This window comes from Anopheles coustani, chromosome 2, assembly GCF_943734705.1.
Source record: "Anopheles coustani chromosome 2, idAnoCousDA_361_x.2, whole genome shotgun sequence".
Classification (NCBI taxonomy): Eukaryota; Metazoa; Arthropoda; class Insecta; order Diptera; family Culicidae; genus Anopheles; species Anopheles coustani.
The window spans coordinates 79680176-79707240 of record NC_071289.1 but is presented as its reverse complement, the minus strand read 5'-3'; the positions used below and the strand labels follow the sequence as shown (position 1 = coordinate 79707240).

Below are 27065 nucleotides of genomic sequence, written 5' to 3'. Positions count from 1 at the left end.
ACACACACATGATCTGTTTCGTGATCAAGAAGGACGCCGTGCCAACGGCTCCAGCGGGAGACGAAAATTCCTCGGTGTTTTGTGTCTCAACACTAAGTTTGATTCAACGCGCGCGGAAGTGAATAGGGATTGCCAGTGCGTGGTGTTTTTGGTAGTGTTTTGACGAAGGTGTGCAGTGAAAAGGAAGGAAACACAAAAGGACGCTTTGCCGGTGACTGCAAAGTGGAGCGCGCTGAGTGTGAAAGTGTAGTGTGTGCGTGTGTGTACAGGCAGGACCGTTGACGTTCACTGGCCCCATCTACAAGCGGTGATTGAAAACTCAAAGCGCCTTGTCATCCCGGCGGGATGCTTGTGAGATGAACGCCAGTGGTCACACAAATCCGCTTGGCACAGCGATGAAAGATCTTGGAGCCTTTTTCGGAAGAAGCTCCAAAATACAGAGGACGCCACCAAGCGACGCCGCAAGCGTAGTGGTCGCGGAAGATGCTTCATCGAGCACCTGCGCAGTAGCATCAACGCCAGTGAACAGGCTCACAATGGAGAAGGGGAGAAGTGCCGGGGACGGCAAAAACGGGAGCAAGCTCGCGGAAGCGCTGGAAACAGCAAAAGCTCTCCATGAGTACACGAAAGATAGAAACAATGTGCACAAGGACATTAAAAGGATGTCCGTAAAGATTTTGGCCGCTTTGACGGCGTACGAAAGGGAAAATCCACCAACCGAGCCACTAGAGGGGGGTGTCGGCCAAGAGCTAGTGGAGATGGGTGCTACTGGCAAGGACGGATCGGTTGCTATGAATCCGACTCCGATCGCTACGGTGAAGAGATCTCGTGCGTTGAGATCTCCCCAGGAGGACGCAACTGATGAAGCCAGCAAGAAGCCGAAAAGTGGGGGAGAGTCGGTAGCGTCAGGCGAGGGGTGGCAACTCCAGAACAGCCGGAAGAACAGGAAGAAAACCGTCACAGTGCTGGAGAAAGAAGAGAAAAAAGGAGTAGTGAAGCACAGGGGTGACGCAATTTTTGTGGATGCGGACGAGGAGAAGTCTTACGCGGACATCCTACGACGGGTGAAGTGTGATCCGGAGCTGAAAAGCTTAGGTGAAAGCGTTTACCGGGTGAGGCGCACCCAGAAAAATGGGCTCCTGATCGAGCTGAAAAGAGGGGTTCATGCGTCAGACCTGACGTGCCAGGATGCGCTCAAGAGGTCAGTTGGGGGCGCTGGGCAAGTGAAGCTTCTAAGCCAGTCGGAAACGATTGAGTGCAGAAACCTCGACGAGGTGACATCGGCCCAGGAGCTGGAACAGGTCATCAAATCGCAGCTAGGCCTAGAAGAGGTCCACATGGAAATAAAAATGAGAGCAGCGTACGGTGGAATGCAGAAGGCTACGATAAAAATGGGAGCAGATTCCGCTGCCAAACTCCTGGACGTAGGCAAGATCAGAGTAGGATGGACGATATGCCCACTGCGTTTGGTCGAAAAGCCAAAACAGTGTTTCAAGTGTTGGGGAGTAGGACACCAGCAATGGAACTGCAAGGGACCGGACCGCTCGAACACCTGCATGCGGTGTGGTGAAGTTGGTCACCGAGCAGGAGGCTGCGACAAGGAGCAGAAATGCGTCCTCTGTCCACCAGATAGGTGCAACCATCGCATGGGGGGACCGGACTGCAAGGCGCGCTGGTAACTGGGAAATCCATGGAGGTGATCCAGCTGAACCTCAACCACTGTGAGCTGGCTCAGCAGGTGCTGTGGCAAACGTTGGTAGAGGCGAATGTGGACGTGGCGCTACTTTCGGAGCCATACCAGGTGCCCGTTGGTGACCAAAGCTGGGTGGTAGACAAGACGGGGAAAGCAGCAATCCTAGCTGGGGGTAAGTACCCCATCCAGAGCGTCATCTGCAGGGATCACGAGGGGTTCGTCATAGCCGTGATAAACTCGATAGTGTGCTGCAGCGTTTACGCTCCCCCCAGTTGGTCCCCCACAAAATTCGAAGAGTTTCTCAACACGCTGTCGATGGAGCTAGCTGGTAGAGGAGCAGTGGTCGTCGGGGACGACTTCAATGCTTGGTCGGTGGAATGGGGTAGCAACTCCACAAACCAGCGAGGAACGAGTGTTGCAGAATGCTTCGCGATGCTGGACCTGCAGCTGCTCAACGACGGCGAAACAAGTACCTTTCGGAGAAATGGCAGGACATCTATAGTGGACGTGACCTTCTGCAGTCAACGGCTGGCAACTGGAGCAGATTGGAGAGTGCTAGAGGACGATACCCTCAGTGACCACCAAGCCATTCGCTTCTCGGTGGAACATACTCGTGGTCCATCAGGAAGCGGATATGGGGTCACGGGAGGATGGAGGACGCAGTGCTTCCACTCGGACACGTTCCTGGCGGCTCTAAGCCTCGGGGGCTTTGGCATCGCACCAACCAGTGCCGCTAAACTGGTAGACGTCCTATCGGACGCCTGTGATTCAACAATGCCGAGGAGGAGACCATCCAGCTCGAAACGTCGGCCGAAGTACTGGTGGAACCAAGCCATCAAGGAGCTAAGGACGGCGTGCACCACGGCCCGCAGGAAGCAGCTGAGAGCCCGCTCCGAAGCGCGTCGGGAGGAGCTGAAGCTGGTGTACCAAGCTGCCAGATCGGCCCTGAAAAGGAAGATCAAAGCCAGCAAAAGGCGGTGCTTCCTCGACCTCTGTCGCGAAGCCGAGAGAAATGTGTGGGGCAACGCGTACAGGGTCGTTGTGAACAAGCTGAAGGGCCAGCACCCGCCGGAAAGGTGCCCAACCAGACTTCGTGCCATCATAGAGGAGCTGTTTCCGCAGCACGATCTCACGGCTCGTGTCCTATCGTCGTAACCAGCTGAGGAGCTGTCTGCGGGGGTAGTGCCGGTGACCATCGAGGAGTTGCTGGACGCTGTTAGGCTGCTGAAGCTGGACAAAGCTCCGGGACCGGACGGTATTCCGAATGTGGCGCTGAAAGCCGCGGTGCAGGCGTATCCTGAAGTGTTCAGGGAGTCGTTTCAGCGGCTGCTGGAAACGGGAGAGTTCCCGGCTATATGGAAGAGGCAGAAGTTAGTGCTTCTGCCGAAGCCAGGGAAAGGCATGGGCGGCCCTCCCACATTCAGACCTCTGGGGCTGCTGGATACAACCGGTAAGCTGCTGGAGAGAGTCATATTGAACCGCCTCAGCGTTTGCACTGAGGGTCAAAATGGACTCTCCGACCGGCAGTTCGGCTTCCGCAAGAGGAGATCAACGAGGACGCAATCCTTGCGGTAGTGGGGAAGGCGAGAGCAGCGTACGAGAAGAAGAGGACGGGAGATCGTTGCTGCGGAATCGTCACCATCGACGTTAAGAACGCTTTTAACAGTGCCAGCTGGGACGCGATCGGCTTAGCTCTGCGGAGGCACAACGTACCCGAGTACCTGTGCAGGATCCTCGCGAGCTACCTCAGCCAGCGTCGCCTAGTCTACGACTCAGAGCGGGGCCAGGAGTCCATGGCCATAACTGCAGGTGTTCCACAGGGCTCCATTCTGGGGCCTACCCTCTGGAACATTATGTATGACGGGCTGCTGGAACTCGACCTCCCTAAAGGCACAGAACTCATCGGCTTCGCCGATGACATCGCCTTGACTGTGCTTGGGGAGAACGCAGCCGAAGTGGAGATCCTTGCGGCCGAGGCCTGTAGTAGGATAGAGTCGTGGATGAGGCAGCACAGGCTCGGGATTGCTCACCACAAAACCGAGTATCTACTGGTGAGCAGCCACAAGCAGAGGCAGTCTTCATCTATCTGGATGGGTGATTCCCAGATCATCGCTCAGCGGCAGCTGAAATACCTGGGAGTGATGCTGGACGACCGGCTTTCCTTCAAGGCACACGTCGAGTATGCCTGTGAGAGGGCAACGCGATCTGCAGCAGCTATCTCGCGCATCATGCTGAACACCGCTGGACCCAGAAGCAGTAAGCGCCGCCTTCTAGCGACGGTGGCTACGTCAGCGTTACGGTACGCGGCACCAGTGTGGGCAGATGCCCTGAGCGCCACAACGTACCAGGAGAGGATTGGAAGGGTGCATAGGCTACTTGCTATACGGGTAACCTGTGCATACCGGACGATATCCTTGGATGCAGTCACGGTGATTGCAGGGATGGTGCCCACGTGGCTGTTGGTGGAGGAAGACGCTGAGTGCTATCGACGAAAGGCGGCAGGTGGTGGCAGCTCCAGTGCGGTGAGACCAGCGGTTCAGCAGGAGACGATGCGGAAGTGGCAAAGCAGATGGGACAGTTCTGGCAGGGGACGATGGACACACACCCTTATCCCAGACCTCGCGTCGTGGGTAGGGAGGAAACACGGAGAGATTGACTTTTACATCACGCAGTTTCTCTCCGGTCATGGGTGTTTCAAATCCTACCTGCACCGGTTCGAGCATGCCAGCGCCCCGTGGTGTTCCTGGTGCAGCAAGATGGTGGAGGACGCAGAACATGTCCTGTTTGTTTGTCCGCGTTTCCGCGAGGAACGCGTCGAGATGGTGCAGAGCTGCAGAGTGGTGCTGACGGCGAGAAACCTCACGCAAGTGATGTGTGCTTCGGAGGAAAACTGGGTGGCAGTTGGAGCTGGAATGCGGGCGATTGCGACGAAGCTGCAGATAAGGTGGAGAGAGGAGTAGAGGCAGGCCCGTGTTGGGCATTGACGACGGATTGGAGCCACTAACCAATCGCTAGCCGTGTGCGGGAGCACAACCCCCCCTGGAAGTAAAGCCTTGCGGCAGTTCCCAGGGGATGTGGTCGAGGAGAGGTTTTAGTGGGTAAAAGCCCCACACTACCCTAGTGTGTGGGGTGTCTTACTGAAGATTTCCTCTTCGCGTAACAAATTAAAAAAAAAAAAAACACACACACACATATTTTTACCACTCCGCACACATCACCAACGTTCTATTCAGTATGGTTCTACCGAGAGGTTTCACATTTACATACATTTACACAGTAAGAGATGTTGGAACCGTTATCACTGTACTTAGTTTTACCTCATTTTTCACTGTAGTGTCGAGGGACCAAAAAATTTACTTGCTGCTTTGAATCGATGGTAATTCGGTTCAGTTGAACGACAAAAGGATGTAGATGGCTTCTTTCATCGCACAAAGGTTAATGAATGTGGTGGTCAATCCTTATGATGCATGTGCCATGTTATCCTTGCAAATATTCGCCTCCGGAACACACCGATAGTTCACGGGCTAATAGAATTGATAGAAATTTTTTTTTACATATCACAACCGCTAGCTGAACACTACAAAACAGTACTTGAGGTTTTTACCTCTAAATAAACCATCACTTACGTATCTAACTTCACAAATTAGGCTTCTAAACTTTAGCTTTTACCCGTTCCACAAAATGTACTCCAAAAATACTGGTGTACACTCATCGACTACCACAGAATACTTATTATGTAGATTTAACACTCCCATCGATTAATCGCGGTATGTAGACGATCAGTCTTATCTCTCAAATTACAGGTTTTGCATCCGAACACGGGAAGATGTGCCATGATTAAGGCAATCCGTGCCGTTGAAGTCATAACTGCGGCCGGTAATGTCGTAATAGTTGTCTCGTTTCCGCATCGGACGCTCTAGAAATGCGATTCAATGAACTCTTTCTAGCAAGCCGGTTTCTCAGACATTTGGCAAGCATATCGAAATACACAACGTCCTCATCACTTCCTTTCGTTCACGTCTAATCAACTTCGATATGTGGATTACATCCCACTTGTCCTCTCGTCGTTTGTTATTTAGTTCAAGTTTTAACATTAACCTTAAGGAATTTTGTACAGCCCACGTGGCGAACATTGCCAAATATAGATGAAATTAAATGAAATACCCCCAAAGGTATGTAATTTATCAAACCCTGAATAATTTTACAGCCAGTTCTCAGTTCACTCGGTACCCATGTTCGATCAATTGCATATCATTGGATATATTCAACGGCACGGATTGCCATAATCAAGGGTTTTGAGGCAAAACCTGTAATGTAAATTAAAGAGATTACTAGATGCGGCGGTGGACGATCAGTGGTTCGTGTTCGTGTATAACCGGGAAGGCTGCTACTGGACCTCGAATTAGTTCTGGATCGTTTTAGCTTTGGTTACACCTTGCCGTTAATATTTGGTCTTATTGGAGTTGAAATCTATTTTCGTACGTTTTTGACATGTGTGTAAACTGAAATTATGGTTAAACAATCTCGGAGAAGTAAAATAATGTTGAATTTGAGCCAACAACGCGAAAATTGCGATCAATGTTAGTATTTGTGTTAGCTGATCTTCTCCAAGAAAGTGATCAATGAGAGGAGTGAGTTTTGTCTGTCGGAATGAGAATGAGTGTCGGCAATGATGAGTCGGTATAATGATGGTACACAATTCACGAAAGTGTATAGAATCCACAGTTTTATTAAGCAAAATATTTTCATTTAATTTCATTTCAAAATAAAAAACTAACATCATCGAGACATGTACGGCATTCCTCACTAGTGGCGCTCATTCAAATCTGTACTGTTCGATTGAGTTTTCCAGCAGAAGAAAAACCTTTTCCGGTGTCATTCCACTATCTGAAAAGAAGCAAAATTAGTTTCCATCATTTTCTTCCTCGGGGACCACTTTCTTACTAACCCATTTTCAACCAACCGTCCGGTAGGCCAGCGTCGCGCCGAGCTGCACGAAGTGCATATCGAAGAGCGTGCGTGACAACGGGACTCATCGAGAGGGCTGGTTCTCCGGTGGCCTTCGAACGTAGCACACCGCCCGCATTAGAGCTCCGACCGAGGAAGGACACCCGGAAGTCGACCGGAATGTCCCGGTGCCCGGGAACCTTGTAGTTCCAGCTCCGATTGTTGACCAGAGCACCGTTCGCCGGGTCGTAAACGAGGGTCTCGGTCAGGTGGTACCCCAGTCCCATCACGAACGCGCCCTCGATCTGGCCGACATCTATGGACGGGTTTAAACTTTCGCCGACATCCTCCAGTATGTCGACCCGCCGCACCAGGGTCTGCCCGGTGAGCGTGTCCAACTCGACTTCACCGCACGCCACACCCCAGATGATGTACGGCTGCATGTTGGCCGAGGTAGCAAAGTACGAAGCCTGCAGATCCACCTCGTCCAGCGTGGCCCGCCGTATCTGTTCCGTCCAGCTGGTGCGCCTCAGTAGCGTCCGGTACGGTCGCAACCGGTCTAGCAGTATTTCGCAACATTTCTTGACCGCCTGGTTCGGGAGATAGGCAGAAATGAGATTTGGGTCAGTCATGCAAAATAATGCTATGAAGCAGCTTTTTTAGGGAAGAACTGAACGAAATGTTTATCTTAATACAACTTTGTGACCCTTATACACCGTTTTGCAGGACATTGGGAAGATGAATAGCAACTGAAAGTACTTACGAAGGCTACCGAATCAGTTGCCTGGCTGTGGTATGACCCGTTGGAGTTGGCGTTCAGCAAGCTGCTGGTCGGCCGTACGACGATCTGCTCCATCGGTACGCCGAGCAGATGGGCCGCCACTTGAGCCACTTTCGTGTTGATACCCTGGCCCATCTCGATGCCACCGTGCACGATCGTTACGCTTCCGTCATCGTTGTGCACCGACACGACCGCACTCTTCATCGTCACCAGCTCGAGCGGGTACTGCATCGGTAGGATGGCGATGCCCCGCTTGCGCCACCGGTGCTCCCCGTTGAACCGATCGATCGCTTCCTTCCGCTCATCGTACGCCACCTGGCGCCGGAAGCGGGGCAAAAGTTGCGCCATCCGGCTTTCGCGTCCAATGTTCGCGAGTCGCACGTCGACCGGATCGAGTCCGGTTCGGTGCGCGATATGCTCCATGATGTTCTCCACCATCGCGATCCCCTCGGAGATTCCGGGCGAGCGGGCCCACGTGTTGGGGGGTGTGTCGGTGCGCGCCAGCTTTCCCCGTAGGTTCCACAGATCCGTCCGGTAGCAGTTCTTGAACGCGTCGCTCGTTAAATGGCCCAGCGCTATGTTGAGGGCCGCCCCGGAGTCATGGATGTAGGTGTGGGAGAGTTTCGCGATCCGGCCCGTTTCATCCACCGACACTTCGTACTCGCTGAGCGTACCGGCACGCTTGCCCGACCCGGACATGGCCGTCTCGAGTGGGAGTATCATGCGCACCGGAACACCCGTCCGGTGTGCTGCGATGGCGCAGGCGCAGGCTATTTGAGTGGCACGCGTTAGCTTTGCCCCGTACGCACCACCGACTCGGTGGACTGTTAGATTGAGGGAAGCCTCAGGCACCGACAGGGCTTGCGAGATACCGATCTGTACCACATCTAACCACTGGGTGGCACAGTATACGTCCATCGAGTCTGCCTGGGGGACACAAAGGCAGACCTGAGTCTCCATCGTGTAGTGGTACTGGCCCCGGAGCTCGTACCGTCCACTGATCTTGATAGGCCCCTCCCGCGCCTGGTGGAACCGGGCCCCGCGACGATCGTACGGTTGATCCCGCACGCGACTGTAATCCAGAGCTTCGACCACATCCTGCACCGTTGGCAGAACCATCCGGTTGGTCGTCCGCTGGTACTCGATCTTCACCAACCCTACGGCACGGTTCGCCAGCTCGAAGCTGCTGGCACACACCAAACCCACCACCTGGCCGGCAAACTGCACCTCACCGCTGCAGAAGATCTCCTCCACCTCCGGGAAGCCCATCTCGAGCGGCATGAAATTATTCAACCCCGGAACGTCCTTCGCACAGAAAAATGCCCTCACACCGGGCAAGGCGAGCGCCTCGGATGCATCGATCTGCACGATCCGACAGTTGATTTCGTTCGAGAGCACGAACGCTCCATGCAGCTCGTTCGGAAGCGCCGGCACGTCGTTGATAAACTCTGCCTCCCCGGCACACTGCGCCAGCCCCTCGAGCTTGGGAATAGGCGCCGTCAGAGGCCATCGTTTCGGGAACGTTTCGGTCCTCTGCTGGCTGGACGAAACGGCGGGTCGCTCGATCAGTGTGGCACCACTGCGCAGCACCTTCGCCGCGGTTGGATGTACACTGAGGGCGAACTTGTAGAACAACGACACGGCCAGACCCTTCCGGTAGGTGGGTGAAGCATCGGGCAGTACCCAATCGGGCCGCAGCTCCCGCTCGAGGATGCGCATGGCCTCGGACAGTACGGCACCACCATCGTCGAACAACGCTTTGCCGGTGAGAAAGGCTTCCGTTTGTTGCGCATGCACAAACGTGGGACTGATGCCCCCGAAGCAGGCGGTGATCGCTAGGCAAACTTTCTGCTCCGGGCAGAGGGACAGCAGGAAGGTGCCGTTAACGTAGGCTCGGGAGTTTTGCGCCACCGGCATTACCTTGTACGAGCGCAACGTGGTGGCGACGTAGTCGTGGGGAGGAAGCCGGACCGTCGTTAGGATCCGTTTGTGCATGTTGAGCTTGAGAAAGTCGAGCGGCGTCACGGTGAACAGTTGCTCGTTGCTGGAAGCTTTTGAATGTATAGGACAAAAAGACGTTTTAGTGTGGCATGATCTACGAGAGTTATCATAAAAATGGCGAATTCGGTTAACGGGAAATACTATATCTATATAGGAGCTCATTTGGAATCCTGGCCTGCATACTCTTCAACCTAGCGCTAGTTATAGAGTCATCCGAGACCTGCAGGTGCAAACTTTGGGAGAAATCTTCTATAACTCCAACGGATTGATGTCTTGGACTACAGATAAACGAAGGAAAAACCAAGATGACGGTGGCCGGAAACCTACGCGGAAATGATGTACCAGTTGGCTGGAACTCACTTTTGAAGTCGTCCAACATTTTTACATTTCTTGGATTAGGTACGAAGGTGCAAGTCAAACGGCCATATTACAGTCTGAGATCACTCACGATACCTATCAAGAATTCCTCAACTGGGACTATATAGGACATTTGAAGTCGCGATGTCCATTTACGACTCCGAAGCAAGTACTTTGTACAAATCTGGCGAAATGCTCTTAGAAGGAGTTTTGAGGATGATGGATCGAAAAAGGACAATGGAGAAGCCGATATAAAGAACAGCTATGTGAGATGTACAAGCCATGTCAGGCTACGGTGGGCTGGTCATGTTGTGTGAATGTCACTGTCAGACTCAGCTCTTAACGTGCTTTTAGTGAAAAGATGGTATCAACAGCGCCGTCATAAGGAATTGGAACAGTTTGACGAGGGACCGCGTAAGCGGTTTCGGTTGGATCTTCGACTGGTCAAGACTACTCTTCGCCGTTGAAAGTAATTCGCTAAAGTTCATACGACAGGAATTAAGAATGGTTGCTTCCTGATGAATGTTGGCTAATGGGAATTGGCTTTGCTACAGAAACACACTTACCTACAACCAGCGTAGCACCGATGGTTTCTAGAAGCAAAAACACATCCGATGGGAACTCCGGATGTTGGTGCTTGATCATTAGGTTCCCTGCGATCGTGCCTTCATTCCGAACCGGCCCATTTGCCACCCGTCGCACGTGCCGTGCCATCTCCGCGCAGTAGCTAAAGTTCAAATACTCGGATGCCGTTTCCTCCAGGATTGTAATAAACTCGGCAAGCCGTACGCCCGCTCCAACAACCAGTGCTCCCGGCGTTCTCTTGTGGCGATGTAGCTCCTCGATCGAGCTCACGTCAATGAACACCCTCAGTGCGTCGGAACGACGGTACACGCCATGGGCGGTGTTTCCTGCGACCAGCATGTAAGGCTCTCCTTCGATCGAGTTGAGTACGGCGAAGGCCTCGGTCAAGGACGCCACTTTGTGCCACTTTCGCTCATCGGAAAACGTGAGGCTTCGTGCTGCCGGAAATGGTGGCCCTTGGCACGCATCGGTTTGCTTTCCGGTACATGGCATGGCCGTCCTAGGGCAGAGCCGCGTAAGATCCTCGATGTCGATCACTGCATCGAGCTGCCCCTGTCGGTCCTGGGCGAACGATTTGAAAGCATCCAAGATAGGTCGGTATCCCGTACAACGACAGATATTGCCATCGAACGCATCCTCTATCTGGGCCTCGGTTAGGGACTGCGGTTCCGGGCCATCTTCCTTCGATTCCTGCCTTTGTTGGTGGCTGGACTGCGCCAACAAACTGTACATGTTCATCACCATCCCGGGCGAACAGTAGCCACACTGGGATCCACCATGTTCGGCCAAACGACGCTGCACGGGATTGTACGCCCCTTTACGCTTTCCTCCAATCCCCTCGACGGTGAGAATATCCAATGCATCGCAGGAGAACACGGACAGCAGGCACTTGACGAGGTGAAACGGAATAGGAGAGCGTAGAATATTGCAAGCAGGTTCGTTCGACTCAGTCTTGGAAACTATAAAATTGGAGCCAAAGTGAATGTTTCCCCTTACCGAATTGGCGGCCCACGAGCGGCGCTCCCTCGTGACGGGATGATAGCCGGAAACGGTCACCACACAGGCCCCGCAGCCACCTTCCCGGCACATAAACTTGGTACCCTTCAGATGGGCATGGTCGCGGATGAATGTGTTCAGCGACGTGTCCACCGGAACGGTCGAAGCGTTGACTGAAATAATTTATTTTTGTCGCAGAAAAACAGCAAAAAAACAGAAACCACTTTAACTCCATTAAACGATGTATTTAATATTCTTGGTGAGTGGTGGAGTTTACAAAAGATCCCAAAAATGCTTTTAAACTAAAGTCATTTAGGTCCGTGTCTCAAGACGCGTGGGGCCATGATTTATTCCATAATTAATTGAACAAAACTGTTTGAAAATTCACCTGTGGCATTGATTCGGTGGAGGGAATCAAACACACTTTTGATTGCTTTTTCAACATCGATGGGAGGTATAAGAAATTCGAAGAAAGTCATCATGGTTTCGCGATTTATGGTAGAAAATAAAAATGGATAGTTAAATCCATTTGTAACTATCATTTCGAACATGAAGAAAAATTATGAAGAGAACTTAAATAAAAGAGAAGATCACATATTTGTCACCAAGTTTAACCAAAATTTTATTAAAAATTAGTTTTTAATAACTAAACCCTGTTAAACGCCCCCCCTTCGTTCAATAGGTAAAGGTTAAATGAAGCAGTTTTGAGTAGAAAGGAAAAACTTTGTTTTCTTTAATGTAGATACATTTAATCAATTTGCAAAAGCAGAAGCCTACAAATTCATTGGACTCACAATGAATACACAAAAGTACACATATTTAACTAATTGTTCACGATACATGGTGCAGCGCTGATTTCTCACTGTTTTCCACTTTCTTTTCCATTTCGCTGTTTGTTTTCACCATGATGATCGCAACACCTTGCTTGCACAATGCAGATCACTCCGCTGATATACGATCGCTTATGCTTTTCGCGCAAAAACAACAAATCACATACCCGTGTGGAGCTGGCCGTTGATCGTAAACCGTACCTCCTCCATCGTTTGCAGTAGGCCACCGACTGAACGGGACCGAACAAAACCCAACACCTTGTCGGTTGCAGAAAATGCCAGCGAGTGCAGTCGATCGAAGCCACCGCGAAGAACTGTTACCGATGTTTTCGAAACCATCGAACGGGAACCTACGTTCGGCGCAAGAGATCTAAGCCACCCGATACCGAGTACCGCCCAGAAGTGGGCCACAAGGGAGATGTTAGTTCTCCCTTAGCCCCAGAAGCCCCATGGTGTTCTTTCTGGACGTCCTTCCAAAATCCAAATGGCCATTCTAACCGTTTCGGCCGAGCGCCCGCACCTCACGGGTCAAGAAACGAGAAAGGACGTTTGCCGTCAGGAGCGCGCTCGGATGCGTCGATACAGCGGACGCAGTGAGCCGTAACCACGTACAGCGTAGTACCGATTTTACTGCTTTTCCAATACCGCGCTAGCCTACTGACCCGAACTACTCCCTTCCCGCCCGGGCTCCGGCTCCAGTTGGGCGTGTTCAAGCTTTGATTTGTGGCCACACGAGCACGTTAGTCCGCAATTAGCTGCCGAAGCGTGCAGTGCATCGCCGTCGCCACCAGCCAGCGCCATGCTCGTCAAGTTCACCATCAACGGGAAACCGTACCAGGGTAAGAGTGAGTGGTTCGATTCCACGCGCGATTTTACCCGAGAGTTTTGAGATGTTCGAGGTGCCACTCTTATGTTTTGCTTCGGTTTTTAATTAAGTTTCGCCGGAACAGATGCCGATCGACACGTCGTTAAATACCTTCATTCGCAGCAGGGCGCACCTGACGGGAACGAAATTCCTGTGCCTCGAGGGTGGCTGTGGTGTGTGCATCGTGACCGTTATCGATACCCATCCGGTTACCAAGCAACGGATCGTGTTTTCGGTTAACTCTGTGCGTAAACAGGCGAGTGAGGCAGTGTGGTTCAGTTTGTACTCATCCTATGTCTGTTTGCGTAGTGTCTATTCTCGGTGTTCTCCTGCCACGGTGCGGACATTCTCACGGTGGAAGGAATCGGTTCAAGGTCGACCGGATACCACCCAATCCAGGAACGGTTGGCCCAGTTCAACGGAACGCAGTGTGGCTTCTGCTCGCCCGGTATGGTGATGACCATGCACAGCCTACTGACGGCAAAGAATGGTGTCGTAACGATGGCCGAGGTGGAACACGCCCTCGCTGGAAACATCTGCCGCTGCACGGGATATCGGCCGATACTGGACGCTTTCAAATCGTTCGCCATCGATGCCCCTCCGAAGGATTCGCTGGCTCGTTCGCTTGGACTTTGCAAACTGGCGGACATTGAGGATTTCCCTCGGGCGCTGGGTTGTGGTAGCTGTAAAGAAGCTTGCACTGAAGGATGCTCGTCGAAAAGGCTCCCTGCAGAACAGTCGGTCGAGTTGGTGTTTCCCTCCAACCGGCGGTGGTATCGAGCTCGGACGGTAGATGAAATTTTCGAGCTGCTCGAACCGGTCAAAGAACCCTACATACTGGTTGCCGGGAACACCGGACATGGCGTGTACCGGAGGGACCCAGCGTTGGCCGTTTTCATCGACGTGCGTCACGTGGAAGAGCTGCACAACTATTGGATCGGCAGTACGGTGATCGTGGGCGCCAACGTGACGCTGACGGAGTTTGGTGAAATTCTGCGCGAGGCGGCTAAAACCGATCGACGGTTTTCCTACTGCACCGAAATGGTACGGCACTTGGAGGAGGTAGCGCATCCGGCGGTGCGTAACGTTGGCACGATTGCTGGAAACCTAAGTCTAAAGCATGCACACCATGAGTTCCCCTCCGATCTGTATGTCCTCTTCGAGGCGATCGGTGTTGAGATAACGATCGGTGAGTTTTGTACTCAAATATAAGCGTGATCCTTTCGAAATTATCCTCCTTTTTCATCCCATCTTCCAGCTGGACCGGATGGAGCCATCTCAACGCTGTTCCCCAAACAGTTTCTCACCTTCAACATGCATAAGCGCCTTCTGCTCAACATTACGCTGCCACCGTTGGATCCGGAGCTGTACCTCTTTCGTTCGTACAAAGTGATGCCAAGGGCGCAGAACTCGAAAGCCTACGTCAATGCGGCCTTCCTCATACGCCTTTGCGCACGCAAACTCAACGTGGACCTCGCACACCTCTGCTACGGTGGCATCGATGCGAGTGTAAGGCGTCGTTAAGCCGACTTTTAAATCCCCCATCAGCGTTAGTCGATGGGATGGGTATTTTCCATCGGATCGTCATAGTAACGCTTCTTGATCGAGAATGTGTTGCTATAGCAATCCGATGATGTAACGCCAATATCATCGATTAACACAAATTGGGTGGACAAATCTTCACTTAGAAAACAGAAACACGATTAGTTTGCCAAGTTGTAGGTGAAATACTCAATTTACATTAGTATCTTTAGCTTTTTTCAAACTAGTCTTGTTGACGTTAAACCAGAATTCCACTTTCCTTCTGAAATAGTTGAGTTCATTCCGGAATGACGAAGTTTCTTCACTTTCAGTTCTGCCATGCCACAACCACGGAGCAGTACGTTAAGGGAAAGAGCCTGTTCAATAACATCGTGCTGCAGGAAACGCTGGCCACACTCAACGCCGAACTGGTGGCAGCAACATCGACCGATAGCGAACAGGAACTGGAACAGGAAATCTTTCCGAGCGCGGCCTACCGTCGCCAGGTTGCCATCGGACTTCTGTACCGCTTCGTTCTCCACGTTGCACCACGCGATCGACGGATCGCAAGCCCGCTCGTACGCTCCGGTGGTTCCGTTATACACCGGCCGGTGTCCAGCGGCATGCAATCGTATGACACCTACCCCTCGAATTGGCCCCTTACACAAGCCATTCCAAAACTGGAGGCCTTCATCCAGACGGCTGGAGAGGCGATCTATGTTAACGATCTACCAAGCCGTCCGGATGAGCTTCACGCGGCGTTCGTTCTGGGCACGGTGGTCCGCCAGTCGATTCTCACGATCGATGCCAGCCGAGCGCTAGCCCTTCCGGGGGTGGTGGCGTTCTACTCCGCCGGTGACATCCCCGGGGAGAACAATTTCGCCGTTCTGAAGACTAACGTAAACACCCGCTATCCATTCAACGACACCGTGGAGGAGATTTTTTGCAGTGGGCGTGTACTTTACCACGGGCAACCCGTTGGGGTGATCGTTGCGCAGACGTTCGAGCTGGCGAACGAGGCGGCTAAGCAGGTGACGATCACCTACGGTCCCGTGGAGGACGATGGGTTGCCCATTCTACCCACCGTGGAAGATGTCTTTGCCAGTGGCGCCACGGAACGAGTTTCGGTCGAGCAGTCCGATGTCGTTGGTCGAACCTACCAGCGGAACTCCAGGAAGATTAACGACACCGTGAGGATCGAGGGACGGTTTATTTCCGGTGGTCAGGCGCACTATACCCTCGAGCCACAGTCGTGTCTGTGCGTGCCGACCGATGATCCCGACGGTATGGATGTGTACAGTGCAACTCACTCGAGCCACATGGTCCAGATGGCGATCGCAAAGTCGCTCCGGCTTCCCCAGAGTAGGATCAATGTGACCGTACGTCCCGTCGGTGGATCGTACGGGTGGAAATTTTCACGTGGTGCATGGATAGCCGCAGCGTGTGCTGTAGCTGCGTACAGATCCAAACGTCCGGTTCGATTGATTGTTCTCTTTGAGAGGGGAATGCAGGCCATTGGGAAGCGAAGTGGCGCTCGCTGCGACTACGAAATCAATGTGACTGGCGAGGGAAATATTGTGCGCCTCTCGAACACCTACTACCAGGACTTTGGTTCGTCCAATCTCGAGCCCATTGTGGCGTTTTTCAGTGGAGCGTTTCGGAACTGTTACATCGACGACAGCTGGCGACAGAGACTGCGTGGTGTCGTTACCGATTCACCCGGTTCCACCTGGATGCGGTCACCGGGGATTGCCGAGGCGATCGCGGCGATCGAGACAATCATGGAGCACATAGCGTACACAACCGGGCTCGATCCGCTGGCCGTGCGCTTGGCTAACATTGATCCGACGACAAAAATGGCCACCCTCCTTCCGGCGTTTCACGAGGAGGTGGAGTTTGCAGCGCGCCGTGCTGCGGTAGATCGGTTCAACGAGACAAACCGGTGGAAAAAGCGGGGCATTGCCATCGTGCCGATAGCGCACCCGATTCAGTTCTACGGTGGCATGAACGCCTGGGTATCGATCTACCACGTGGACGGGAGTGTGGCTGTCACGACCGGTTGCACAGAGTTGGGCCAGGGAGCCAACACGAAGGTGGCCCAGGTGGTGGCACACGTGCTCGGCATCCCTGTGTCGAAGATTTCGATCAAACCGCACACGACTGTTAGTTCACCGAATGCGTTGCTCACTGCAAGTAGCATCAGCACTGACCTGGTGGCGTACGCCGCCAAGCGGGCCTGCGAGATACTGCGTGAGCGGATGCGCCCGGTGCGTGAGGACAACCGGGTAGCACCCTGGGAGGCAATCGTGCAGACGTGCTACCAGCGGCGCATCGATCTGACAGCTTCCTACAACACCAAACAGACTGACGTGACAAACTACACCGTGTGGGCGTTGTGTGCGGTCGAGCTCGAGGTTGACCTGCTCACCGGACAGGTTCAACTGCAGCGGGTGGACATCCTGGAAGACACGGGGGAAAGCATGAACCCACTACTCGACATCGGCCAGATCGAGGGAGCATTTGTGATGGCTCTTGGACTGCATCTGCTCGAGGAACTGAAGTACGATCGGAGCACGGGTGCTCTTAGGAACTACCGCACCTGGGACTACAAACCACCGACCGCCCGGGACATACCGGTTGACTTGCGCGTGCGTCTCCTTCAGAAAAGTTCCAATCCGGCCGGCGTACTCCGATCGAAGGCGACGGGTGAACCGGCGTACAATTTAGGTATTACGGTACAGTGTGCCCTCCGGTACGCGTTGAGCGCAGCCAGACGTGATGCTGGCCTGCCAAGGGAGTGGATTGAGTTGGGTAAGATGCAACAAGCTGGACGTGGTAGCTGACGCGAACAAATGCTAAATCCCTTATTGTGCTCTTTCAGGGACGTCTTCAACGGTGGAGAAGGTACTCTCGCTAACCGGCAACACCATCGATCAGTTCGTACTTCATTAAGCTGAGTTCTTTTTCTTGGTTAATAGCTTCATTTATAAACTTCTGTTAATATTTCTTGCTAGAAATAAACGTTCACGCTATATGATTCAGGGACGAAATTGTTTTCCCTTTTCTTGGTATATAGAAAATTAATTAGTTTCGTTCGAGACTCACAAACCCTTCCTTAACATGGGTGTTATTATTTAGCGGTTTCTTTTATTGGTTTGTGGTAGGAAATACTGTGCGAAGAATAATATCTAACGATTGTGGCTAATGGCTGGGTGGTGGTTTTGATTTTTTGTCATAAGATTTAAAATTCAGTATTCAAAAACGGATCGGAGCTGGAGACCTAAACCACCCCAGTCCCTAGTGCATTCGCTCAATGACACTATAAATATCTTGCTACGCCGATTGTTGGCCCTATCATCCATCACCGCGTCTCCGCTCCGGCTCCGCTCCGGTGGCGTGCGGAATAAGTACTTTACCCGGAGGGAAGATAACGTTGAGTACGTTCCTCAACGGGCCTTCTCCTCCGGCGCTACAATGGTGCTACACAAAGATATAGAGAGCCGAAAACAGTGGATTGGTTATCATAGCTACTTGGAGAACTTGCTTATCGCTTAGCTAGCCTACGCCGCACGTGCTACCTGCGGTAAGGAAGGCAATCTTTGATACATCGTAAAGGCTGCATCGGTTTTGAGCGGTTGGTGTCCATCATGTCGTCCTTGTAACGTGTGCATTTGTTAAAAACCGTGCCCAATCGCAACCAAACATCGTCACACTTGTGCCGCTTGGGCAATGTACAATATAGCTGCTCTATCGATCCGTTCTGCCATCGCTTCCTTTGCACAAAAACAGCCCAAAACTAGCACTAAATTCTAATACTACAGTTTATATTCTACGGAGGCGCTTAGATTATCACGTACGTTCCGGCACCTGCCCGCACTGGGCAGGGCACTGTTGAGCGAAACTTAAACAGCACGCGCACATACACCGGTCTGAGCTTGTGCTTCCTGGAGCTTGTGCTTCTGGGTGACGAACTCCACCAAAAAACCTCATAATGGAGAATTCTTCCATTTAACTACAGAACTAGCTAATCCATTGCGAGAAGAAAAAGGCAAACCAGCCTGGAAGAGCTGTACTGAAACATACATGCCAGTTCCAGCTGTACGACACTGCGTGTGTGTGTTGTTTCGTTCGTGTCTTAAAGTCTTTTAAATTTAACAGCTGCAATAAATATCGTTCCCTTCATTTCTGTTCCTTTTTGGTTTGGTAAGGCCGAGAAAAAGCTAACCCAAAAGAGGTTAATCTATAATACAAACAAAAAATCATAATTTAAAGCAAGCTCCTCGCCAAGTCCATAGATTCTGGGAACGCTCCGTACGAGCGAATACCTCCCTGCCTCTTTAGGCTCTGAACCCACAGGCAAACGACACGGCAAGAAGCACCGCGTATAGGAACACTGGCAACCACGTTAGTGTCTGCCTTATGCCACCTGCTGCATCTGGTAGAGTTTGGCATAGATTTTACTTCGCGCCATCAGCTCATCGTGCGTCCCGGACTCAACGACCACGCCGTTCTGGATGACGCAGATCAGGTTCGCGTTCTGTATGGTGGTCAATCGGTGGGCAATGATGATGCACGTGCGTCCGGTGCGCGCATGATCCAGTGCGTTCTGTACAATCTTTTCACTCTGGTTGTCGAGGGCGGAGGTGGCCTCGTCTAGCAGCAGCACTCGCGGGTTTCGTACTAACGCCCGGGCGATTGCTATACGTTGCTTCTGACCACCGGACAGCTGGGCACCCTTGCTGCCGAGGCTGGTGTCGTAGCCCTTGGGCAGGTTAACGATGAACTCGTGGATGTTGGCCATCTTTGCCGCCTCGATAACCTCCGGCATCGGGATGTCGCGCGTGTTGTCACCGTACGCGATGTTCTCGGCGATCGTACGATCGAACAGAACGGGTTCCTGCGATACCAGGCCCATTTGGGAGCGGATTCGGCTTAGCGAGTAGTCCGTCGAAGTAACGCCATCAATATCCTAGGGTGACAAGTAGGGTAAACAGTTAGACTAGAGTTGATCTTCGAATGATCGCCAATTTATTGCCTTTGGTATGGTACTTACCACCTTGCCATTGTCAGGGTCGTAGTAGCGAAGAAGCATCTGTATGCAGGTAGACTTTCCACAACCCGACGGGCCGACCAGTGCCACCGTCTGACCCTTCCCGATGTCTAAGTTTAGTCCTTGAAGTACGGGCACCGTTGGACGCGTCGGGTACCGGAACTCTACATCGGTGAACTTGATATCTCCTTCAGTGCGCTGTCAAAAAGAGATCGATATAATTGCATTTTGTGTTTAAGAAGGCTAAATAATGGAGGTCAAACTGATCAAACGATGTCTTTCTCTCTGTTTCTCTGTCGAAACCAGTTAAAGCCAACTGCCTTTACATACCTGCGAAAGTGAATGATAAGATGTGGTTGGATTGTGCATCCTCGGGGTACGATCAAGCAACTTCATCAAACGTCCAGCCGAGAGAACGGCCGAGTTCACATTCGGTGCGTACGCCAACGCTTGTCCCAACATCCAGGCACCAAAGATGAGCGCCTCCGAAACCCTATGATCACATTTTGAACAATCGTTTAGAATCATACGTTGCTTCAGGTATCGCTCTGTTCTAAGCACTTACTTGATTACATCCTTGTACTCCAGTTCCTTCTCGGAGACCAGCTTACCACCATAAAACAGCGCCAGACCATAGCCGGCGAATGGCATCACCTGTCCGAGAGCGAAAACCGTACCCCGGAGTCGGGTCTTTTTGCGACAAGCAGCATCAACTTTAAGCGTCTCGGTACTGTACCGCTCCAGGACGTGCTTCTCCTGGCCCAAGCTCGCCACCGTTCGGATGTTCGAGATGGCTTCGACCGCCAGCTTGGTTGCACCCTCGAGCGATTGCTTCTCCTTTAGGCCGCTTGTCTGGGTGTAGCGTGACTCGAGCGTAATCGATGCCAACGTCACCGGAATGGCGACGATCGAGACGAGTGTCAGATTCCAGGAGTAGAAGAACGAGATTCCTACGCCGATGCAGATGGTCGAAGCGGCTTGCAGGAGTGACCCGATGCGTGTTCCAGTCGCACCCTGCACACTGGCACAATCGCCCGAGAGACGCGCACAGAGAGCACCGACGGCGTTGCGACTTTCATCGAACCATGCCATCTCCTGGCTTACGATCGCCTTGAAGGACTTCTGGCGAAGGCGCGACGTTAGCCGTACGCCGGCAATGTTGAACAGGTACGTCTGGAGGAACGTTCCGAGACCGGTGACGAGGCCAAGTACGAGAAACAGGAACGAGTAGAACTCCGACTCTTTCTTGACGAACTCGGGATCGGCGACGGAAAGTATCTATAAACAAAAACATGGTCGTGAATTAGTAGCGGCCTATTTAAGTGGTTTAATAAAAGTGTTTATACTTACGCCATACATTTCTCCGAAGAGTACTGCAAAGGCCGGAAAAGAGGCACCAACGACTATCGCCGCGGCACAACCAAACAGAATGTAATGCCACTCGGGAGAGTTAAGCTTCAGCAGTCGCATCACCGACAGCGGGTACACTTCCTCATCGGCTTCTTCGTTCTTTTCGTCCGACTTGCCACTGTCCGATTCGTCATCGGATGACTCCGCGTCCTCGACCGAATCCTGGCGTATCGCGGAAACACCCTTCACGCCGCAGTCTTCCTCGTCAGCCGTCTTCTGGGAACCACTCGCAACCACCAGCTCATAGTACAGGCCACGTGCTGCCATAAGCTCATCGTGCGTACCCTGTTCCATCACCACTCCCTTGTCAATGTACACGATCTTATCGGCGTTCGTGATCGTCGACAGCCGGTGCGAGACTACCAGCGTTGTGCGTCCCTTGCTGGCCCGTTCCAGTGCGTCCTGTACACGACGCTCCGAGTTCGGATCCAGCGCTGAGGTGGCCTCGTCCAGCAGGAGAATCTTGGGATTGCGCACCAGAGCGCGTGCGATGGCAATCCGTTGCTTCTGACCACCGGATAGCTGCGCACCTCGTTCACCGATCAACGTTCCATATCCGTTGGGCAGCTTCATGATGAAGCTGTGACAGTTTGCAATCTTGGCAGCCGTCTCGATTTCGCTTTGGTTGGCGGCCGGGTTACCGTAGCGTATGTTGTCTGCAATGGTGGTGGCAAACAGCACCGGTTCTTGACCGACGAGTCCGATCATCGAGCGCAACCAACCGATGTTCAGCTCGCTCACTTTCGTGCCATCGATCGTTACCGAACCCTGGAGGAGGAAAGATATGTTTTAGATGAAGTTGCTGACCATAGCATACGACTGTGTCATGTACGTATCAGATAAAGGTATACTAAATTCTTGAAAAAGAATTTGTATAAGTTAAAGGAATCATTTAAAGTGGTCAGTGGCGCATCTCAGACATACTTACACTCAAAGGATCGTACAACCGCTGGATCAACTGCAAGCAGGTGGACTTTCCACAACCGGACGGTCCAACTAGTGCCACCGTTTGGCCCGTCTTGATTTCCAGATTCAACCCCTGCAGCACCGTCACATCATTCCGTGCCGGATAGCGGAAGTAGACGTTCGAGAAGCTTATATTTCCCTTGACCGATCCGGGTCGTAGGCCGGCGTCGCCCAGCGAATCAATTTCTGGCTTACGATCGATCACGGAGAAGATCGTCGCCGCCGAACCCTTCGCAGTGGAGAATGCTTCCAGGTGAGGAGAGGACAGACCCAAATTTTGCGCTCCAGCCAGCACACCAAACAGTACGATGATCAGCACGGCCGGCGTGTAGTCCTTCACGTCCTTACCACGATCGTCCAGGATCAGGCTGATTCCGTACCAGAACGCCAGAGCGTAGCAGCAGTAGATGATGAACCACATGATCCCACCACCGATACCGGAGAAAAGTCCCTTCCGGCGACCATTATACTCCGCACTGGTCAGCCGCGATCGGTAACGATCAAGTTCTTTCCGCTCGCCACCGAACGCCACCACCGTCCGGATGCTGCCCAGCACTTCCTCCGCCACGGCACCGGCCGACGAATACGCCTTCAGTTCCTTCTCCGTGAGCGTACTTTGCATCTGCGTGAGGCGAGTGAAAAGGTGATTTCGATTAATTAGTTTACGATCCCATAAAACAGTCTACAAGTGGACCAGCCATGTACCAACCTTGGCAACGCACGCCGTCGCGAGGATTATGATCGGGGCGCAGCTGAGAATCACGAGCGTCAGCTTCCATCCGTAGAAGAACGAAAATATCACAGATATCACGAATGACATCACCAGGTATGTGAAGATGGATAGCTTCTCGCCGATGCCTTCCTTCAGCTTATCCAGATCGCTACGGTTGCCAAAAGGGAAAGGTGTATAAATAAACATGTGGCAGTTGGGGAATATGTCGATCGTTGCATTCCACTATTTGTACATTTGATGTCAATAGTCTATCGATTGGTTTAGATTGGCTGTTTTATAACATTCCGAGCTGCAGTAATCCATGAGATTGGTGTTAGATCGTCAAGGTTACCGTAGTAACCATAGTAACCGATGAAAATCGTACATCTCATCGATTTATGGCGGAGGGGAAAAATGGGATAAAGTTATAGCTTATAAGTTTGAACATACAGAAACATCCTGATATGGATCAAGCCAAAACTATCTGCCTTCCCCAATTTCTATGTGTACGAATGCAACCATTGGAGAAATGCGGTAATACTTACTCAGTAATACGCACGGCAAAGCTGTCATCGCTGTTGAGATCGTACCAGGTCATATCTTGGCGGAGCACGGCCTGCAGGAACAGCTGCCGTATCCGGCTAATCTGCTTTTGCGCCGACCGATTGATGATGTCCACGCTGAGGGTGGCGAAGATGAACTGGGCCACGGTAACGGCCACCACACCCAACCCGAACGCCTTTGCGTCCTCCATGATGGCGGCACTATTCTCCGCACTTGAAGCGTTCACTCTGGTTTTTTTTTTGGAAGATTGGAGAGCGTTTGTTAAAGTGGGGTGAATTAAGGTACTGGCATAAACAAATGCAGGGTAATCGATCTATCTCCGGTACACTAAGTCTGGTTGGAAATTGATCAGGTAACGTTTGCTAGGTTGAAGCACTCTGAACTGGGAGTTCTGGTGTGTGGTGTAAACAACTGCGCATCGTTTATTGAATTGTTTATGGCACCACAAACATCATTCCATGTGTATGATCACGCTCTTACAAGCCATGGTAAGCGCTCTTCGCTCAAAGTCAATTAGACGGTACCCTTTGCTAGAACCTGCTCACGTGTCGCTGTCACCAGCACCATCAATTACTGCCAAACGAAATACTTACAGCACTTTTCCGCCACCGAATATCGATAAGATGGCCGTATCGGTCGACTTGCCGATGCCGATCGTTCGATCGACCAGCAGCGTGGTGAACTCGCCGTATAGAATCACACCGTACGGAAGTCCGAGCGAGGCCATCGATGCCAGCAGGATGCCGACCAGTGTAGCGCATACTTCACCGCACGTGGCAAAGCGGAACTGATCGGGTGAGAGTGGAGAATCAAAGCATAGTTTGTTAGTACATTGTTGCCACTACCCCCTCGATCGGTGTGATCGGTGTCACTCACCAGTTTGAAGTAGGATACGGTTGGAGCGCTTGCCTCTTTGGACGGTGCTTTACTAAACTTGCTGTAAACGAAAGAGCGCCATAAAATTATTTAAACAATCACTTTAACCATCACAACACTAAACTTACACATCCAAAATATCCTTAGTACTCTTATGGCTGGCGACCGACATGTTATCGATGCTCGTACCGTTCTTGAGATTCAACGTCTGCAGCGATCCATTCCCTTGAGCGTACTCCTTCTTGTGCGTCATCTTGATGGTTTGTTTATTAGATCCTTCTTTTTTTTAACGTAAAAACTAAACTCGTCTAGCTCGCTAACTGAACGAGCAGAAAAGTGAGGGAGATTCAGGAGAGAGCTGAGACAGGAAGCACCCTACTTGCTGTAGCGGTGAATCTTTTCTGCGAATTTGTCGTGAAGAGAGTAGAAAACATACACAAACGTTAGAGAGATTAATTCGAGGAGTTAGTACTTAATAGGAGTAAATAGGAGTTAACAAAGAAATGTTTAAAATTAAGTTGTGGAAGCAGCCCATAAAATTAGCAACGATAAATCTATGAGAGACAACCAAAAATGTTATGGGATGTAATTTTCGTTAACACTACGTCAATCGATTTATTTTTCTTTAAACCGATAACAAAAGTTCTTTCTTGGAAATTGGGAAAAGGAATTATATCAATTTAGCATACCTCCATTTAGAATAATGAATGGTGGGGTTGGTTTTAAAACAATGAATTGAAACAACAATGGCGTTTTCCGCCGTCTCCGTGTGTTCGTTAAGAAATATCAATTACAAATTATGACGCCCGCACCGGACCAGTTCCAGATAGGTTTGCGGTTGGCATCGTAGTAACGAACTGCACTTGAACTTGAACCCCTAGAGGAAGCTCCAGCTTCCTCCAGCAAATGGACCACAGGGCACGGTATTCGAAGAGCACAATCGCACAAGTGTGTGCCACACGCGAACCCCAGTTCGTTCGTCCGTTCTCCGGCGATGCTGGACCTCCTCACCACACCATGCACCATGACGAGTAGTGGAAGCGCGCGAAAAAAGGGCGTCGTCAGCATCCGACCGAGGGCGCCAGGCCGATGATGGCGGAGCAAACAGTCTGATACGGTTACGCGCTGCGCTGGCATCGATGATCGAGGCGCGAATTGCTGAGATTGCAATCTTTTGCCTTCGTTAGATCGAAGTCGCAGAGGGCTCGCATGTGAGACGCGCGCGTTTTAAGCCACCGTTTACGCATTGAAGATTATTGCTAACAAAGGGGTGTGGAAGTACCCGGTCCCGGAATGCTGCCGAGTGTATTGACTCAGTGCTCATTTCTTCGGGTGCTTCAACAAAAGGGCAACCGCATCAGAATGCCTGCAATACACCACGCGAGGCAGTAAATGGCTGCCGATTGGGTTTCGAGCGGATCAATTAGCTACAATTGAGTTGAGGGAGTCAGAGCTGATCCGAAGGGGATGAAAAAATTGATTGAAAATTGTATCACTCGATTAACCAAACGGTTGATCCAGAACGGACATTTGTCTCACTGTTGCCTTTCCGCTTCATGAATACACTCGAAAGCAATGGTACATTCGCCAATGACCGCGAAACGCTTATCAACAAGTGCCATTCATTGTTATAAATATGGTTTCATATAGTTGATTGTGAGGAAATAGCTCTGTATCACTGTTGTGCGTTAGGTTTTTCCATGTTTGTAAGTTACATATTTAACAAGTAATAAGAATTCTTTATCACTTTTGATTATGATTTTTTGTTTAATAAAACAGTGACAATGTGTTTAATAAAAATTTGTTTAGTTTTCACGACGGCTCAACTTATGTCGATGGCAAACAAAAGTACCACGCGGGAAAAATAGATCCTTTTATTTCCCTCAGCAGAGGAGCAAACATAAACCCACAAACCTCATGTGTGGCCAAAGAGAAAAAGACAAAGCAAAACCCCCACACGGACCACATTCGACGATCCACAAATATTGATCGTCAAACAACTTGATAGCTCTCGGAATGAATATTAATCACAGCAGTCCGGCTAGACGGGGCTTGATAGCTTGGCGGTCCACTCTTCCGTTTGCCAAACTGAATGACGCGTTCGTAAATCGACAGCTTAACCGGGTCGGAAATCAATAAAAAGCTCATTTTTCATGCGAACGGTAACAAATCATCAATTTCAACCATTTAAATCCCATAAACAATGCTTAAATGGTTTGTGCCGTCGATGAATTTGAAGCAATTGTTTGACGGATGATTTTTATCACTAAAATTTAACGGTTCAGGCTGTGCGTCGAGGCAGAACTATTGGACAAACTTTGATCATTAGTTAGACAACTTGTAAGTTTTCTTGTTGCTACACTTCCCAACCGCCTCTAATCTTCGGATCACATCTCGATCGATCATGCATCACTTTGTAAGCATATGCAAGTGTTCCAGAATTTAATTGATTTTCCATTTTCCTTTTCACCGCACACACACACACACACACACACACATATGTGATCTGTAGGCTAATTGCGCCCAAGAATTTAACACGCGCACAAAAATTCACATAATCCAGCGAGAACAACCAAAGCAAAGGCACACACGAACAATAGCACTAGCACTAATAAATATTGGAGTTCAATGTGCGTATCAGTACGCCAGTACGGTGGAAATGTTTTTCCTTTCCCAGCGTAAAGTGTTATGAATCGGGACGCGATTGAATATAGAAGAAAAATGTTTACAGAGTTGTTTGTACACGATGCTGGATACAAGTTTTTTTGACGCACTTTTAAACATAAAGTTCACAGACACATTACATAACAAGTACAATTATTTAGAGTTCCGTTCACATAGCAACCCTCTTCATTTAATGGACATATTTTCACTTGCCGCAATCTAGTTTACCGTTTGCTTTTTGAAATCA

The 27065-nt window shown here is 51.1% G+C and overlaps 3 protein-coding genes across 3 annotated transcripts; 1 reads left to right on the top strand and 2 right to left on the bottom strand.

The window, feature by feature from the left end:
* Window positions 1-6509: 6509 nt before the first annotated feature.
* On the bottom strand, window positions 6510-12400 carry LOC131265899 (xanthine dehydrogenase-like). Its single transcript, XM_058268241.1, has 6 exons — window positions 12358-12400; window positions 11361-11533; window positions 10346-11252; window positions 7404-9472; window positions 6638-7230; window positions 6510-6576 (listed from the first exon to the last, which is right to left on the bottom strand). The coding sequence occupies exons 1-6, from the start codon at window positions 12398-12400 to the stop codon at window positions 6510-6512; spliced, it is 3852 nt and encodes a 1283-aa protein (XP_058124224.1).
* Window positions 12401-12989: 589 nt separating this feature from the next.
* On the top strand, window positions 12990-17613 carry LOC131265898 (uncharacterized). Its single transcript, XM_058268240.1, has 6 exons — window positions 12990-13029; window positions 13127-13299; window positions 13365-14244; window positions 14314-14564; window positions 14909-17387; window positions 17458-17613. Exons 1-6 carry the CDS (start codon window positions 12990-12992, stop codon window positions 17526-17528), a joined length of 3894 nt encoding a protein of 1297 aa, XP_058124223.1. The 3' UTR covers window positions 17529-17613.
* A 1309-nt stretch (window positions 17614-18922) lies between these two features.
* LOC131265896 (multidrug resistance protein homolog 49) lies at window positions 18923-22837 on the bottom strand. Its single transcript, XM_058268239.1, has 7 exons — window positions 22712-22837; window positions 21965-22624; window positions 20977-21804; window positions 20192-20904; window positions 19957-20119; window positions 19630-19824; window positions 18923-19545 (listed from the first exon to the last, which is right to left on the bottom strand). The coding sequence occupies exons 1-7, from the start codon at window positions 22820-22822 to the stop codon at window positions 18994-18996; spliced, it is 3222 nt and encodes a 1073-aa protein (XP_058124222.1). The 5' UTR covers window positions 22823-22837; the 3' UTR covers window positions 18923-18993.
* Window positions 22838-27065: the final 4228 nt, after the last annotated feature.

What these genes read in the sequence shown, in the direction of transcription:
- LOC131265899 (XM_058268241.1), bottom strand. Translation starts at nt 12,400, where the DNA reads ATGGAGGAGGTACGGTTTACGATCAACGGCCAGCTCCACACGG. An exon ending in CAACGGCCAGCTCCACACGG is followed by an intron (nt 11,534 to 12,357) that starts GTATGTGATTTG and finishes AAATTATTTCAG; the next exon opens with TCAACGCTTCGACCGTTCCG. An exon ending in CGGTGCTACGCTGGTTGTAG is followed by an intron (nt 9,473 to 10,345) that starts GTAAGTGTGTTT and finishes TACATTCAAAAG; the next exon opens with CTTCCAGCAACGAGCAACTG.
- LOC131265898 (XM_058268240.1), top strand. Translation starts at nt 12,990, where the DNA reads ATGCTCGTCAAGTTCACCATCAACGGGAAACCGTACCAGG. An exon ending in CAACGGGAAACCGTACCAGG is followed by an intron (nt 13,030 to 13,126) that starts GTAAGAGTGAGT and finishes TTTTTAATTAAG; the next exon opens with TTTCGCCGGAACAGATGCCG. An exon ending in TCGTGTTTTCGGTTAACTCT is followed by an intron (nt 13,300 to 13,364) that starts GTGCGTAAACAG and finishes CTGTTTGCGTAG; the next exon opens with TGTCTATTCTCGGTGTTCTC.
- LOC131265896 (XM_058268239.1), bottom strand. Translation starts at nt 22,822, where the DNA reads ATGTCATTCGTGATATCTGTGATATTTTCGTTCTTCTACGGATGGAAG. An exon ending in TCTTCGGAGAAATGTATGGC is followed by an intron (nt 20,905 to 20,976) that starts GTAAGTATAAAC and finishes TTTTGTTTATAG; the next exon opens with ATACTTTCCGTCGCCGATCC. An exon ending in ACCCTGACAATGGCAAGGTG is followed by an intron (nt 19,546 to 19,629) that starts GTAAGTACCATA and finishes TTGTCACCCTAG; the next exon opens with GATATTGATGGCGTTACTTC.